The sequence below is a fragment of the Aythya marila genome, assembly GCF_965140915.1.
Source record: "Aythya marila genome assembly, chromosome: 8".
In the NCBI taxonomy this organism is placed as follows: Eukaryota; Metazoa; Chordata; class Aves; order Anseriformes; family Anatidae; genus Aythya; species Aythya marila.
The window spans coordinates 4643822-4661676 of NC_139049.1; the positions used below are offsets into that span (position 1 = coordinate 4643822).

Sequence of the window (17855 nt, forward strand, 5' to 3'; positions counted from 1 at the left end):
AGCAACTTCTACTGATTACCATTCTGTCAACTCCATAATCAGTTTTACTTTAAAAGAGTAATCTCTGTGCTCATATTAGTAATCTCCTTTAGAATATAGTTATTATGTTTGCACACAGATATTCTGCACGTATCATGGGTTTTCTGTTATCTTCATGAATAGTTCTTTGAGTAGCAGGTGTACCATAAAACAGAAAAAATGCTATGTAAGTAAATAGAAAAGTTTTGAAACTCACCAATGCACCTTTCTCTCCAGACTGACCCTCTTTTCCAGGATGCCCCTAGTTTAAAAGAAATGTATCTGGTTTGGAAAATAATCATTTTGGCAAATGACATTTCATTATAAAAACACAGTTATTTAAACACTTTTAAGTCACTAAACACACTTTCAATATTTCTTATCTGGAAAAGCTGGAGAATAGTTAACATGACTTTTTAGGAATATTGTGATCACTCCTTTTGTCTAGTTAATGTTTCAAGAGGCTTTTAATACAAGACATTCAAATTTGATTCTGAAACAAGTAGGGTGATTAATACTAAAGCACAAACAAATTCCTAAAACACTTAAAAAAATAATTATGGGAATTATTGCAGAAGCCAATAGAAGGTTGATCTACTTTTAACTACTTTTTATGCTACTTTCAATATCTTTGCTTTAAATTGTGACTTGTTTTTAACATAAAATGTTTGTTTATTGGGAATCCTTTTTCTATCTATGTTGATTGGTCTTATTAGAAGAGAATAGTAAAACTCTTGTTTTGCCAGATGTGCTTCCAAATAATATGTAGCTATTTACTAAAACCATTGATGTTTTAGTCTTGTTTACATCCCATAATGTTTTTGGTGTGTTAAATATGATATGATTTTGTTGTGGCTGCTAATCTTATATAACAAATCCCTATTGCTTATATTAAATTTATTGGTTTGGAAAACAGTTTAAAGTATGTAGTTTATTAAAAGAATCATAAAATAAAAATTATTTGATTTTAGCATTAGTATTGATTTTTAATTTTCCATTAAAAAGTTTGTCTTTCTAACATTTAATATTTATTATTTTTTTAAAGCATACATGTGTCGATGGTTTAATCCACATCTCCTAGAAGATAATTTTTTGTGCACAAAATTTCATATCCCCATCCAGTAGCAGATGTATCAGTAACATTAAATAATTCAAGAACTGCTGCTGTTTCTGAGCACATTTGTATCCCTGTAGATTTCTAATAATTCCAGGAATAATATACCACTTCTAACAATGTCTGTCCTTCAAAATAGAATGACATCTCCTTACATAGAAGTGAAGTGAAAAGAAACAACATAGCAAGAATTTACCTATCTTCTGAAAAAATGCCTTTGAGCTTTCAACTGAATAACACAGATACAGGATCAGATACAAAGCTCACAGCCATCAGGAAGGTATTGCTCATTTCCTTCGATCACAAGTATAATTCTATGGTTGTAAAGAGGTGTGTCATTTAGAATGAACTTAGTTTAACCTACCTCCCTTGCATTTCCTTGGAACAAACCTACTTGTTCACGAATGAGATAATTTTGGGTAAGTATATCAAGTATTGCTGGGATGGAGTTAATTTTCTTCATAGCTGTCCATACGGTGTAGTGTTTTGGATTTGAGACTAAAACAGTGTTGAGAACACACCAGTCTTTTGACTATTGCTGAGCAATGTGTGCACAGCATGGCAGTTTTCACTTTTTACCACTCAACCCCCAGCAAGTAGGCTTGTGGTGGGCAAGAAGTTGGAGGGCGACACAGATGGCATAGCTGTTCTGAACTGGCCAAATTTCACCACCAGGGACCACACTTTAAAAGCCCACAGCCATTTTTAGCAGCAGCCACAAATAAATAAATAAATAAATAAATACTTCTAAAAGCTTTAGAAGCACAAACGATACAGTGTTTAGATGTATTTTATAATGCTGTTGCCAACTAGGATTACTGGTCCTTTTATTCTATATTGTCTTTTTGCAACACAGATATTGTTATACATTATTTGTTAGGACTATTTAGACATTCAAGGCATGAAATATTTGGTTACTTACAGGAGGCCCATCGGAACCAGGAAGGCCAGGCAGGCCAGGCTTGCCTTGAGGTCCCTAAATGCAGTAACAGAGACATATTTTAAGATTAATAGTGAGCATTATATCATTTACTAGGATGACAGAGGATCATTCTTGTTCAGGACTGAACTTAAGCAACCAGCAAACTAATGTAGGTCATTTTGGTATTTCAAATCTCTTTTAAAACAGCTGGCAAATCCACCCCAGATTTAGAGTAGCTACAGAATAGGTGGAGAGTAATTGAGATGTAGAGTAAAAGATGTAGAATAGCTAAGGAAAAGAAAAGCAGTTAAGGAAAAAAGGAAAAAAAAGTCCACATTTAATACATTCAATTATAAGAGCAAAGAATATAAAATGTAGGTACACCTAAAAACAAAGAAGAATCAAGTCAAAAGGGGAGAAAAGTGAACCCAGTTTAGAATTCAACAGTGACATTTTTGAAATTGACAGAAGACATTTTTCAAACCACAGGAACATGTACAAACAGATCAGGAAAAGAAATACATAAAGTGACACTACAGCTATGCCAATTACACCAAAGAGTTATGTCAAAATATAATCCTTGTAAAATGAGAGCACAATCAACCATTAGTAGATAAAAAAGTCTGTTATAAAAAAAAAAAAAAGGCAATAAAAATAACTTTCACAGTCTGCTGTGAAATTAATCAACACACAAGTATACAAAGTCTAATAATGTAGATAGGGTTCTGAATATAATAAAGGAAACAATAACCCAAAATAAAGGGAGGAAATTATGCTTCTGAAAAAGTATAAATGAGAGGAAAGCCAGGTCTCTACTGGTTATTTATTTACTTGATGATTTCAGGAAGATTTACTCATTTTGAGATCTTAGGTTACTACACTTTAAAACATAGCAAAGACCTTAAGCACTTAAGCAAGACTGTCACACAGAACTGACTGTGAAATACCAGAATAATGCTGTAACTTACTTTTTCTCCAGGAGGTCCAATAGGACCTTGCGGACCAGGAAGCCCCTATTAGAAAGAAACTAGTGTGAGAAACCAGGGAGAACAATATACATACATTCACCCTACTAAAGGTCCCTCATTAATCTGTTTAAACACACTGGCAAATATGTGACGTTTTTTTTTAGCCCTTACCAGTTAGATCAGGAGTTTTGTGTGAGCCTTTTGCACAAGCCACTATTCTGGCAGTAGGTCTGTAACAAGATCCTATTCAGAACCCTCCTCCAGGTGTGGCCATTCCTGCTGCATTCCAGGAACACTGAATGAATCATTTTTCTCCTGAACAAAAAATCCCTCTGAAAGCTTACTTGAAAACTCTGCTCTCACTGCCCTAGGCACACATGCATAATTATTTATAAAATCCTTCAAGCTTTATCAGTTTTGCACGTGAAAAGCTAGCTTTGCACTAATTTCATTTATTAAACATTTGCTGCAAGTCACATCGTACTTTTTGAGAGTTATTTTACACTTACTTGCGGGCCTGGGATTCCTTGCTGACCAGGAGGTCCTGGCTCCCCTTGAGGACCCTATCATGCAAAAAAAATATCAAGGCATTAGGTTTGCTTTTCTGCACTACAGATCCTCATTGTCAGGACTAAAAGGAATACAAACTCATCTTTGTTCCTCCCTCTTAAAACTCTACCACCAACTTTCTATCCAGTATGATCTTTTTTCGTGCTAATGAATATCATGGTCTTTACTTTAAAAGAGACTAAGAGTCCACACATGGGACCTAAGCACTGGAGTCCATGGTGCTAAAGGAGCTTTAGAGAATGCTTGGTTAGGTCTTTTGGCTGAAGACTAAGCAATAGAAGATTCTCTTTTCAGTGTAAGATCATGAAGCATCTGAATGGGATAACATAAAAGTTTAATAAAATGGAAGGGGTAGCACTGGCAGGGATGAGAGAATATAAAAAGGATTTTTAGAATTCGCTCCCTTTTTAATTCCCAATTTATTTACTCACCATGTTTCCTTTTGGGCCCGAAGGTCCATCAACACCCGCAATGCCCTACAACAAATGATAAAAACACAAGGAACTTTCAATGGACTTTCATTTTTCTTCCAGAAATTGCAAATATAAAACACATCCTACGTACAGGTTGTCCAGGGGGGCCAGGTGTACCTCTGGGGCCCAGTAATCCCCGTGGACCCTGTAAAGAGAAGAAATGCTTATTAACATCTGCATGAATATTTCTGAACAAGGAGAGCCCCAGGAGCAGGACTGGGTGAGTTCTACGACAAGGAGCAGGAATGATAATGGGATGTCAGCATAGGGGCTAGGGAAGAAAGGAAGAAAGGAAAAAAATCACTGATAACAAATTCTCCTACAGTCTGTCGTATGCCTGAACAGAACATCACTGGAAGGACAAGTTTCGACTCAGCCAGTTGTGTGGTCATTTCAGAGAAAGGTGGGAAATGATTGTTTCTACTTCCTGGTACAGAACATTGGTACAGTATCTTCCACTGAAGTTTCAGCTTTGTCTTGGCCCGAAGGTTTGACCTGAATTGTAGCATATGTGTTTGTACTCTCATCTTTAGAAAACACGGTCTATCATACTCTAATACTATTTACAATGAGAAACAGTGTTTTTATTTGTAGTAAAGATCCGTTAAATAATTAAAAACTACTAATTTTTTCTTATAAAAAATGCAAGGCATTCTGAAAGCCCAAATCTGGTTTGTTACTCGTACCCCTCAAAAAATCCAGAAAAGACCAAGGGCTATTCTCCTAAATAATGTGAGCAAGATTTGCTTTGTAGCTGAATCTTTTGACTTTACACTATGGAAATTAAAATTAGTTTTCATCATTTGTGTCATCATTCATATCACACGTGCTAACGTAGGCAGAAAAGTTTCCTCACGTATGATGCATAGTGATACATATATCACTAATACTCTGACTGTAGCATTTTCTTCCTACTTCGAAAGTAGGCTGCAGTATATCATACATTTAGGGTAAAAATCACCTTTCTGAACTTGATTTCTTGCCTGCAATGCAGAACTCTGCTCTGCAGTGACAGCACCTGCAGAATTATAACTGACAGCAGTAGAAATTCTGTATAGAAAAAAAATGTAAAAATACACGACAAAGCACAGTAGTGGGACAAAAAAAAAAAAAAAAAAAAAAAAAAAAAGGCCTTATTTTCTAATAAATAGATGTCTGGAAAGTACTTTCAAAGTAACAGGGGTTTGGTTATATTCTCATGTATCAAGGTCTGCAGTGATTGATTTTATACTAGGTCAATAGGATAGCCTTTGTGACTCTTGGGGTTGTGAATACTTGTCTGGATTTTTCCCTGGCTTTATTGCAATTTTGTGAGTAGTGTTTCACTCCTAACAAAACTGTTCATTTGCTTACTTTTCAGTTTTCTCTACATATACACACACACACACATTGATTATTATGCTGGGAATACAGAGCAATTCAATAGAAAGGAAAACAAATCTGAGAGTGACTTTTATTTGTAAAACAGACTATTGGCCAGAAACAAAAAAATAAAAAAGCATTGCTTACAGCTTCACCTGGGAGACCTCTTGGTCCAACTTCCCCATCTTCTCCCTGTTTTTGTACAAAGGGAATAGGAGTTTTAGGAAAAAAGACATGCATTATGACCATATTCCCATTACATGGTTCAAGTTTTATGGTGTATCTCAAGTAAATAGCAACTTACTCTTGATCCATCTTCACCAGGTAAGCCAGGAGGTCCCTGTGGGCCACGGTCTCCCTGTAGAATAAGAAAAGTAATTAATATGTGTGTGGCTGAAAACAATAAAGGATGGCAAGAGAAATAAAAACAAATGTGTTAGCTGCAGTCTGATGTGTCAAAACATGCGTTGACATAATGATACAAATCTGTTATAGTATTCAGTAAAGTCTTTTATTACATTACTATAAAAAAAGAGCTTTATTGAAACAATGAGCTATCTGTATTTGTAAAATTTTGCTCTGTAACTATGCTTTGCCCCAGAACATACACAAACTACCGCTACAAAAGGTAGTCTTAACGTGTACCCACATTTTTCTTAATGTGTACCCACATTTTTCTTTGTCTCATCAGCTCCCCTCCCTTCACATAATGTATTTCTGCTAGGAAAATAAGGAATGTGTACATGGGTCAGAAGTTAGACAGCCAGTTGCTGGGCCCTGGAATATACATAGTGAAGTGCACTGACCACCTTTCAGAACCACCTACCCTGGCACCAGTCGTTGAGAGCCTTGGGACTGATTTGTCTGAGGCTTTGGAAGGCAGCCAGATTTCACTTCCCCTCTGAGGCTGGGGCTTTTCAAGTCTATGCAAAGTCTCAGTACATTCTGGACCATACTTTTAAGATTTATTTTTCTTTCCCCATTAAAGAAAACTAGTGTGTTGCATAGCTCAAACACCACTGACTGACCTCTTTCTAGGCAGCAGGTTTTTAGACTGTGACTTCCTTCTGGCATTGGACAACAACCAAGTATTCATCCTGTTTTCCTTAATTTAGTGCCTCCAAGGAGCATGACCACTGCTGTGGATCATAGCAGAGATACATGTAGTCACTCTTTAGCAGCTCCATTCTTTACTCTTTCAAACTTGCCAAGGGGATTTTAGGTAACTTGGTCTCTTACTCCAGAGTGCCCTTGTATTAAGGATGTCAGGATTTTATTCCACTGTTTTTTTCTGTCCTCTAGAAATAGGAGTAATCATTGGAGAGAATGAAATTCTATGAACTGCATTTTCATAGCCAGAAAATGAGTTACAACAATAGTTTCTACATTTTGCTAAGCTTTGAAACTATTTGAAACTATGATCTGCTGGTGGTACAGCATTTGGTTTTCTACATGCCAAATGATGCTACTGAAGGATTACTCATGAGATGCGTGATCTGTGCTCTAGCTTCCAATTAATATCCAGGTGAAAACTGACTTAAGCCTTCAAACATTGAAAAGGTTCAGCCCCTTAAAGGCTGCCTTCCCTGTCTTGCAATACCATGGCACATAGAGTTAGATTAGGAGCTCTCATTCAGTGTCCTGGTATTGTCATAATGTCAGAACAAAACATCCTATCAGCATTCTCGGATCTTGCATTCTATAATTCTTTCCTTCCAATGTTCTGCCAAAGCCTCAATTTCTTTTTCCTTTGATCTTTTCTTCTAGTAGAAAGTGCCTTGCATATTAAATAGTTTAAAATGGGTACATTTCTATTACATCTAAATAAAACATATTCAAAGTCAAAAATATTAAGGCTAGAAGAAATATTACACTGGTCTGATATCCTCTACACTAGAGCTCAGAGGATCTCATCCATTAACTCCTGTCTGAAAACTTGTGTTTGACAAAAGCATAATCTCAGAGAGACATACAATTTGCAACTCAATTCAAATTTGAGTAATTCTAAAATAAGTCCTAAAACACCTACTTCTGAAGCTACAGGTTTTCAACATCAGTTCTTTTACACTGAAACATAACCACAATATAAAAAACAAAACAAAACAAACAAAAAAAAAACAACAAACAAACAAAAAAAAAACCCACAACAACCTTTCTCTTGTCTTTTTGTTCTCTTTATTGCAAGCCAAAGAGAACTGAATATTTTCATTATATGCTGTTGATACTTCTGAATCCATAGAGCTGCAGCTATCTTGTCTGGTTTTGAATTGAGCTGTTTCCTGAGAGAACATGGTTTGTAGTTCTAAAGAAGATTGTCTCAGACACACAGAACACAGTGATTTTTAAATTGTGGGATGAAAACAAATGATGAAAAGTCATTGTTTTCATATGATATAAATTTTAATGCAAACTTATTCTTCTATTTAATTTTTTTTAAGAAAATTTTTAAGAAATATGAATCAAATAAAATATTTTGAAGAAAAAGAAAATGGCTTTATGACATGGAAGGTCCCATGGACTGACAATTCTACTATTTGAGGTTGGAGAGCAGGCGCATAGCCTGGCTCTGAACCAATTTCTGCTTAGCCTTCAGAGAATCTTCAGAGCAAGAGCTTAATGTCTAGCCCCCTCTGCTGGTCACCTGCTGATGAAGCCAGATTTTAATTCTGTGAAGTGCTGATTGCTGTAGTTTTTATGAAAAAGGAATGACAGAAGAGGACCAAGATATTAATGCATGACACTAAAAGTTCTTCCCCCATAGCAAAAAGAACTCAAAAGAGAATCCTTAGATGCTATTGCAAAGCCTTATGGGCCAACAGTCAATTCTGGTGACTTTTCTGGGAAGGGCAGCAACTGTGCTAACCCATTGAAAAGGGAGAGCTATAATCATTCCTTGGTCATCAAGCATCAGTGCATATAGGAATGTTTTGTTTTGACATTTCCACCCACTGTTTCTTTTATGGTGCACTGCATTTACCAGAAGTTACATTCAGTAGCGTCTGCTGTTACAGCCATCTACCTTAGGGTTTTAATTTAGAGCAGAAAGCCTCTGCTGTGATTCTTTCTACACTTTGTAAGGAAAGATGCAACCTCATCTTACAGATTGGTAGGAAATACAGAGCAAGTACCCAAGTTGTTTAAATATTATTTCAAGTTATCTAACTTCCAATCTGACTTTGATCTGTCTTTAAGCTGAAACTGTTGTAATGGCACACACTAAACAATTTAGTTTATAATTCAAACACTCAAATATATTTTTTAAGCAAGCTTCTCAGTAGGTTAAAATTTATTATGCCTCTGATATAGAAACTTCATGCTAATTTACAATACTACTATGTGCTTTAACAATCAATTTAAATCCAGAAAACAAATTTCTAAACTAAAAAAAAACAACTAGCGCAAAACCTAGCTGAAGATGTGATCTGAATTATAAAAATACATTTAAATCAATAATGTGTGAATTGTCATCCGCTAATTGACATTACTAAAATGTTTTATAAGAAATACATTATGTGACAATATAGATGTTATTCTGTAGTATGGAATGCTGACATTCTATTTCAGCTGTTCTTAGTGAATAATATCTTATTTTGGTGACTGTATCAGTATGTTGTTATATACACATGCATGTTTTTCTTACCCTGTTACCTTTGTCACCAGGGAGGCCAGGAAGACCATCAAATCCTCTGTCACCCTTGGAAAGAAGAAATCACAGCTTCAGTAAATGACCATTACATTCTGTATTACTCTGAGTAAATTGTTCCTTCTCTCTCTGTTAATTTGGAGTTATGGTACACTTATTATTGAATGACATACATGGAGGGGAAGGAGCACATCAATCAAACTCACTAATTTTCCTTCTATGCATTAAAGCAAGGGAATATGCCACACCAGCTTCTTCACTGCACTGTTGTTATTTTATTTTCAAAAAGAAGTCTATGCTGAAATGAAAAGATTGATTCTGGCCACCCTTTGCAGTAGCAAGACTGACTTTACTCTTGCTGATACTCTGTAACTAAAAAGTGACTCAGAGGGATAGGAATCATGCCCAAAGAATCAAGTTACTTCAAGGTCAGACTACTAACCATTACCATTAATTAGCATATTTTAAATAGATGATTCATTCTCCACTCTTGCATCTGACCCAGCCATCTGAAACCTCAATATTTTCACTTGAGAGTAGAATCTTGGGTTGGCCTGCAGACTGTGGTACTTAAAATCCATCTAGCCCATTCCAAGGTCTTTTTATTTACCTTTGCACCAGGCTCTCCTGGCATTCCTCTGGCACCATCAGCTCCAGGACGACCCTGCAAAAATCCAAAGGGGCAAACATTTGAAAATGTGCTGGAATCTGTTAATTTTTAAACATATTTAAACAGCAACTATTTACCCAAAGCAGGATTGATCTACGTGCTACCTACCCTTTTGCCAGCTTTTCCACTTGGACCAGGGGCACCTTGAACACCACGAGGACCCTGAATTTAAAGAATACAATTCTTAGAATCACATTCATGTCAGCAAAAAGCTAGTTAATCATTTCATCTCAAGAAGAGGATAAACTTTAAAACATTGAACGTTTTTTTGCCTCCTCCCCCCCAACTCGGAGATCGATTCTGGTTTTCAAATTCCTATTAGTTTTAATATAACATGATCATCCAATCTAGCTTAACACTACCAATTTTAACACAAGTCTTTACAAGATGACAGTACACATGGTACAATTGGTCCCTTTAACATAAAAGCTTGTTACATTCTTTTGATTACTTTGGAAATCTCAACCCTGTGATTTGAAAATCCTTGTTCCTGTCATGCCAAAGTTATTTCAGCCACAAAATTATTTGATGAAAACTGAAGAGTGCTTATTTCAGAGTCCTAATTCATATGCAAACAAGAGTTGTGCTACTAAATAGCTCACATCCTGTCTTAGTTTTACATAGCACAGTTTTAACTAGAGGAACACCAAATAACCCCAGACTGAAAAACATAATTCCACTGTTAAGATATATGTAACTTTCACTGTAGACTAACTAGGTGGGTGTATGTTTCTGTGGAACTGTTTTTATCCCCCATCAAAATGTGTCTCCTTCAGGTTGAAATAGCAATGATATGTAAAAATATTGAGTAGGTAGAGAAACAATGCTAAAAATGTAAGTAAGCAAACTAGAAGGCTGACCAGCTGTTCAGTGCTTTTTTGTTCACTTCCTTTCTTCTTCTTCTTCTGCAGATATCCATGTGCAGTTTTAAAACAGGCATTTAATAATGTAGCTGATCCATGATACCACATGGCAAAATTATTGTCCCAGAGACTTCTGTCGCAATTTCTTTAAGAACTCCCTATTACTTTAAGGTTTAAGGTGTAAGATTTCAAAGTTTTTCAGTGCTCTTTTACTTTACTGCAGGATCTGATATAATAGTAAGCTGAGAAGAAAAGCATGTACCAATTTCTAAAGATCACTTCTTGTTATATCATCGAGTCCTTCTTTAAAATTTCCTGTTTATCTACTAACTAAATTCTACTACTCTCACCTTATGAGACCTGAAGGCTCGAGGTCATACACTTGCAGACTCACATATAATTATTGAAAAGAGATGAGATAAAAGCCCAAAGAGCCAATATTAAAACAAGTTTTCAAGTGAACACACTACACAAGTTACAATTGTTCTTTGTTATGTAAAGGTAGATTTACTTTCATATATCAAAATGAACAATCAAGCTATTGCATTTAATTAAAGCCATATTCTAAAAGCTAAGTTCCTTCAACTGCATGTCACTGCATGCAGTTGACTGATTTCATTGAAGTGATATGAATGCATTTTCTTAAATATAAAAAAGCTCAAACAGCCAATGTTATTGTACCTGGGGACCTGGTTCTCCGCTTTCTCCCTTGGCACCTGCTGCTCCAGGTCCTCCCTTGATTAAAAAAAAAAAAAAAAAAAAAAAAAAGAAGAAAAAAAGCAACATGTTATTTGAATGTACAACAAAACTTGAATAAGTTATTTTCTATTCCTATTTTCTATTTTCTCTCTCTCTCTCTCTCTCTCTATATATATATATATATATATATGTATAAAATATATATAAATGACATGGAGAAAAAAACAAACAGTTCCCTGTTTATTAGGTAATGTGAATTCACCATCTGGATCTGAAGGTGTACCCTGATGTACCCTTGTTTAGATACTGGGCCTAATGGCCAAAAATCTTTCTATTACCAAAGAAAAACTCCCACAGGTTTAAATGGAATCAACTATGACTTGAGAGCTAAATATGATCACAGTAAGAACATAAATCATGCAAGCAGAAATCCACCAGTTGCAGAGAAGTCAACAGAAATGAAACCCATCTTTCACCTTTATCCATTTCTGTGTTGTACAGAAAATAAGTTAGTCTCAGAGTGCAATCCAAAGACCACTACAGTAATGCAAAATCCCCTGTCTAATATTACATAAACTACAGTGATATTTTAATCAAGGTCTTTGTGCATCTGCTCTGAAAAAGCGGAAAATCTACTTAATTGCATTTCTTTACTCTGATTAAATAAAGATTTTCAGAGGTTTACATATAAACAGACTGAAAATAAATATTCATCCAGGGTAAGATACTGTACAAGAAATCTAGGGCAAAATTAATTAAAGGAAGTTTGTCTTTTCTTAATAGTGATCTTCCAAAAGCTCCTGACATGATCACATGAAATACAGCCCAGGGAAGTAACATACCAAGTTTACTGTTACGGGCAAAAGTCTTTTTGCATTTCTGACCCGTGAAACAGGTCATAACCAAATTAAGGTATTTAATATAAAAAGAATCTTGCAGACCTTGGAAGACTGATCCACCTTCTGTGTTCACCATAGTAACCATTCAAAGAAAGAAGTGGTCTTAAGGCTTCGCTTAATGCTAAGCCTAGCATCTTGGAGTGGAAAAATTCCCACTGACCTCGCAGGTACTAAATTGAGTTCTAATCAAATTGAAAATCAGATCTTAAACTGGTACTGGCAGTGGAGAGAATAGTGGCTTTCCTAAGTGGTGACTGTCTGTTAAGGTTTCCCTGGTGTAAGCTCAGACTCAGTTGAAGCTAGATTTCGGCTACAAGAATCCTGTGTTTAAACCATGTAATAATTGATATGCATGTTTGTATCTTATTGGCTAAAAATTAGATTAAAATAAAGGTCCTATTAAGATTAAAAACTCCAACGTTTTAATTGTTGAAATAAGCTGGGCACCACGAAGGTACCAAGAACCTGTAGCTGCTTCTAAAACTCTTGGCCAAAAATGTTGCCAAACCAAAGAGTTGGATTTTTAGAGCCTCCTGGTGGCTTAGTAGAAAAATATCTATTAATGTTACTCAGTTGAATTTTGCATACAGAGATACATGAAGACTTTGAAAATACGCCTGGTACAATGTACAACTAAGGGTATACAACTCACAGTCAATAATATACCTGTCTCTACAAATGAATTCCTTGCTTACAGAAGTTTTATATTTATTTTGTTTGTATAAACTGAATGTTATCCTGCAAGTCTCACTTTAAATACACTGCTGCAAGTAACGTATTAGTTTGTTAAATAAGCCCCATGTGTCTGACTTTTTGTATCACATACCTAATCATGATCGATTAGAAGTCTGTGGCCAAATTCTCTACTTGATAGCAACAATTCACTTTGGAAAAATTACTCTAGAAAGGGAATTGCTCTCGTGTAGGTCTGCTTAAAAACACAACTGAAGCCCCATTCAGTTTCTGGGGCCCGAGTGAGATTCTGGTGGGAAATTTAGCTAAAATTTACCTGAAAACAATAAATTTCACCTAGATTAACAGAGCTGGGTTCATGAGACTGGATAACTTGGAACACAGCATAAACAAAGAGGTTTTTGATGCCATAAGAAGATGAGATACAGCACTGTCAAGCCAACCCAAAGTACAACTTACAGCATTGGAGGGAACGGCAGGAAGAACCATTTGCAATGTGATGGATAATAACCTGACCAGTATTTTTTGTCAGTAATAGTAGGCTACTGTACTCATGTTCATCATTTTCCCTTTCTTTATTTTCAAACTTACAGTTAAATTCAGGCACTGTACATTAAGGAGGGTGGGTGTGAGAGGGGAAGAAGAGAAGGCTGGAAGGGAAGGTCTTGGTTATTACTGTTCGGCAATGAGGTGTTCCACTGAAGCATTAAAGGAGGAAAAAAGGACAAAAGAAGAGAAAAGAACTATATTTCTTATACTACAGTTCCATGACTTCAGAGGACCAAACCTCCACAACAGGTATGAATGGAAGGAAACTGCTTTGGAGGAGATTGTTACTGCATTTTGGAGAAAATCAGAAAAACTTCTGTTGCTGTTTTGTGCGTATGCTGCTATAGTTATGACTCACATAACACTGCAGTCAATTTTTCTTTGCACAATAGAGTAACTTGCTTTATCCTTTTTCTCTTGGTTACTCAGTGATCATTTGCTTTTATTTCTCAGTAGTACATTGTAGTAGTTAATATTGTAACATTGCTCTTTGTGTCCATTACCATAATAACAATATAGAGATAAAAATTACAGTAGGAATAGGTAAAATTGAAGAAGCCAAATATTTTGCTACCTAGCTGTCCCACCAAAGTATACAAAATAATACTTCCCAAATTAAGTGGATCTTTCAAATATAGATGCCATACTAACTTTAGAAGAGAATTTCACTCTACATCAGACGATAAATACAGTCCCCTGGGAGAAATTCAGAAAAGACTTACTTTCTACAATGCTTATGATTTTGACTGCAGCATTTATTTTATATCATGGTACAGATGCTCTGTAATAGCTTTTTGAAAGATGTTAAACACTATATTACACCATTTATTGGACTGCTGAGTCTGAAAAGCATCCATTTACTAAAAGAGGAAATTGGCATTGCAAGATCAATCTGATGATTTTGGCTTGTGAAGCTTCCTACCTATTTGTGTACTTTTCTGGTGGACATTGTCTTTTTAAAGTGTTTATAGGGACGCACTCTTAGTGATCAAAAAGTTGTTTTACATGTCCTTGGAAAAACTGTTTCTGTTCCATGTATATAAATATTTTAGAACTTCCCATAGGGCCATTTTCCAGATCATTTGATATTAGCCATAATACAGGCCAAATTCAGTTCTTCAGTAAAAAAAAAAAAAAAAAAAAAAAAAAAAAAAAGCATTTTTTGTTTAGAAATCTGCATGACTTTTGATTGCTTATATAAATGCTTCTTAAGAACTTTCCAGATTCACCTTAAATAGCAATGCTTTAATATCTCCTTCTGTACAGTTTCATAATTACCACCATAAACTTTGTAAATATTGTTAGAAAGATTACTGACTATAGAAGCATATGTAGTTATTTATGTAAGGCTATTTTCTAGTTTTGTAAGACAATCAGTGTCCAAACACTGCAAAATCTACATTAAAAACTCATTTAGTATTCAGGGTGCATTGCAGATCTTAAATAACAATACAAACTATGACCTTAATTATATCAGTTTCTTTTCAGATAAGTACACATACAGAGGTGTAGGCAAGGCCAGCATGAGATCAATGTACTTGTGTTACTGTGTTCTTTAATCTGTGCCCGTTTTGTTTACATACCACAGGACCTGGTCTTCCAGTGAGTCCCATGGGACCGGGTGGACCTCTCATAGCAATCTGAGAAAACAAACAGAACAAAGCACCAGGTATCAAGAAAAAGCTGCCAGCCCAGCATACAGGTTCTATATTAATACTATTTCATAATGCATTAACAAATAGCCCCCATCATTCTCTCAGTTGTCAATAAGGATAACTACTGTCATGAAATGATGCTTACAGCACTTTACTGTAGCATTCACACCCTGAATGCTATAAAATGGAAATTTATTTGGAGTTGTGCCTTTGTGGCAGCTATATTTGCTGGTTCCTTGTGCTTACCCTAGCCTGCTGAAGAATAGCTTGTGCTTGAGCTTCCTGAGCTGAGATTGTTGGGCCCTTCTCACCGTCTCCACCAAAGCGAAACTGCAGGTATCAAAACAAGAAAAGGAATTGAGAATTTATTGAATGAAAACCATATTTAGTATACACTGCACCTGTGTAAACCTCTTTGAAGACACTCGGTCTCAGTGTTTAGTTCATTCTACTAACTTTAGAAGACTGCTGCATTAAGGATGGCCACTGGACCCAGCACATATATTAAGTAATCAATAGTTTAAAACTAAAGCACAAATCTAATCCCTTAAGAGCAAACAGTTTGTTGATTTCATAGGATTTTTGTTTCTTTTATTTTTTGTTCAGAAGGAGGCCAAAATATACTCTAATAATCTGCAAAACCTCATTAAAATTTGTATTAAATTTAGCTAATTCTCAGTACAGTTGTAGCTATCCACAGAAAAATTCAATTCAACCTAAGGCAGATTTCAATGTGAAAAACATTTAGTACGTAAAATGAACAGTTTTGTGTCATTTCTGACAATTTCAAAATAAATTAAAGAATAAAGTTCGTATGTTACTGGTCTACTACTGCTCGTGAAACTGCTTGTAGAAGCTTTGCAATGTTGCAATGACATTGAGCTTCACCCTTGCTTTCCAAAGATATGGCATAGGCATGCTGGATGTCATGGACAAGAATCTTTCACTGCCTACAACAGTTTATCTGGTTTACCTAAGTTGGTGCAACAACCAAAGTCTTTCTTTTGCAATCATATTAATATCAGAACGGATTTTTTTTTTTTTTTTTTTTTTTGTAAGCTGTTGGGAAATTGTTTTAAGTCCCCACAAATGAGCACCTGACTTTTTTTAATAAAGGAAGAGAAACTGAAATGAAAGGAAGAGAACTATCAAGCTTGCTACCACTTGAAAAGAGGCCATGTGGGTTTGTAGGCATCCACATAATGCAGAATCAACCATATTGTCAAAATGTTGTTCCAAGCAACTGTGCCTAAATTAGTTATCTTGCATTGATTAAAAAGATGAAAACATTTTCATGAATTCAGGCCTCACACATGATGATGAAGAGGCACACATCTCACAAAAGGCCTCTCCCACATGTTAGTTAGTACATTGAATGTATATCTGAGATGAGACAATCCAGTACGAGATTTTATTTCCTCTGTTTACTCATTTACACCAGAATGGCTCTCAAACTAGTGAGCAGGTCATCTGTAACAAAAGGACAGTTACTTTTAAGTGGGGCTTAAAAATAGCTTAGGGAGAAAAAGCAATTAGGAAGGAGGATGTGCCTATCACTGTGATGACAGCAGCACTGTCCAGAGCAATAAAACTTCCAAGAAATGCTCATTAATTTTGAAACCTGTTAATAATAAAAGTGACATTTTATATGCCAAAACATCTGTCCTCATTGGGTATTATGAAATATTTAAATAGTTTCTGATATTTAGGATAAATGAAATGACCACTTTTCAGCTGGAACTAAACCAAGGGGATACCAAATTTTCCATTGAGCATTTACTAAATGCTGCAGGAAAAGTAGGAAAAACAAAAGCAAAATTTCAAATTGTTAGCAAAGATCAACCTAAGCACTGACTCAGAAGCAATGTGATGTCCTGAAAATGTTTGATAATAAGATAGTAGATGTGGAAAAGAAGTCTGGACAATGGTTAAACTACTAGTCTGGAATATGGGAGACATGAAGCCAGATTTTTCCTTCCTGAGAAATTTCTGTTTTGATTTTGTAAACCACTTGTGGTCAGACTCATTTAAAAATAAAGCTTGTGGTATTTTCTAAACTGACTTATAGGCAAAGTATTATTTCATACTTACTACCTTTAATGGAGCAAACTGATAAAAGATAAATCGACCTCTGCTGGTATGGAAATTACAGTTGGAAGAATGATTTGGGAATAATTCCCCTGAGGAGTAGTGATATTTTTACATCAACTGATTATTGGTAAATACATATTTCTGTTACAGAGCCAGCCACGATAACAGCTTTTTACTGCAAGCAGGAGGTCAAAAACATTTATTTACTTTAATAATCTTTCATTGATTGTTTCTTATACAAAAAATAAACTTTACAAAATCATCCTTTCCTCATTGATGTTGTTGGAGTCCTGCCTCCTATAGCAGAACTGCAGGAACTACAGCTCCGAGTCTTTTTACAGAGTGTATCTTACCAAAAATACTGCCCCTTCATTTATTTGCAATTGGTTTGTCAATACTCTGGGATGGTAGTAGTCATCAAATCTTTCACACACAGACTTACACTTAGGAATGATGAATTCCATGCACATAGTACCTTTCATACTACAAAACTGCAAGGCACTTTTAACGGCTTTGAGCTTGTTCCTCCACCTGCTAAAACAGATGGTGTTTTGCTTTGATTCCAGTGGGAGCAAAGCTGGCTATGTGCATGTATTTCTATTCAAAGGATGCACTGATTCTTCAAAGAAGACACTGAAGTCCAGTACTAAGCATGGAATGCTTAAA

The 17855-nt window shown here is 35.6% G+C and overlaps 1 protein-coding gene across 3 annotated transcripts in view; it reads right to left on the reverse strand.

Annotated features, from left to right (window-relative positions):
- Positions 1 to 17855, reverse strand: part of COL11A1 (collagen type XI alpha 1 chain) — a gene marked incomplete at both ends in the record, with an annotated part of 143050 nt that overhangs the window by 66280 nt on the left and 58915 nt on the right. For all 3 annotated transcript variants that reach the window (XM_082765815.1, XM_082765816.1, XM_082765814.1), the window contains 14 exons: positions 236 to 280; positions 2055 to 2108; positions 3023 to 3067; positions 3532 to 3585; positions 4024 to 4068; positions 4157 to 4210; positions 5575 to 5619; positions 5732 to 5785; positions 9068 to 9121; positions 9681 to 9734; positions 9849 to 9902; positions 11285 to 11338; positions 15027 to 15083; positions 15345 to 15428. In XM_082765815.1, coding sequence (XP_082621941.1) covers positions 236 to 280; positions 2055 to 2108; positions 3023 to 3067; positions 3532 to 3585; positions 4024 to 4068; positions 4157 to 4210; positions 5575 to 5619; positions 5732 to 5785; positions 9068 to 9121; positions 9681 to 9734; positions 9849 to 9902; positions 11285 to 11338; positions 15027 to 15083; positions 15345 to 15428 — 753 coding nt within the window. The remainder of the gene's footprint in view (positions 1 to 235; positions 281 to 2054; positions 2109 to 3022; positions 3068 to 3531; positions 3586 to 4023; positions 4069 to 4156; positions 4211 to 5574; positions 5620 to 5731; positions 5786 to 9067; positions 9122 to 9680; positions 9735 to 9848; positions 9903 to 11284; positions 11339 to 15026; positions 15084 to 15344; positions 15429 to 17855) is intronic.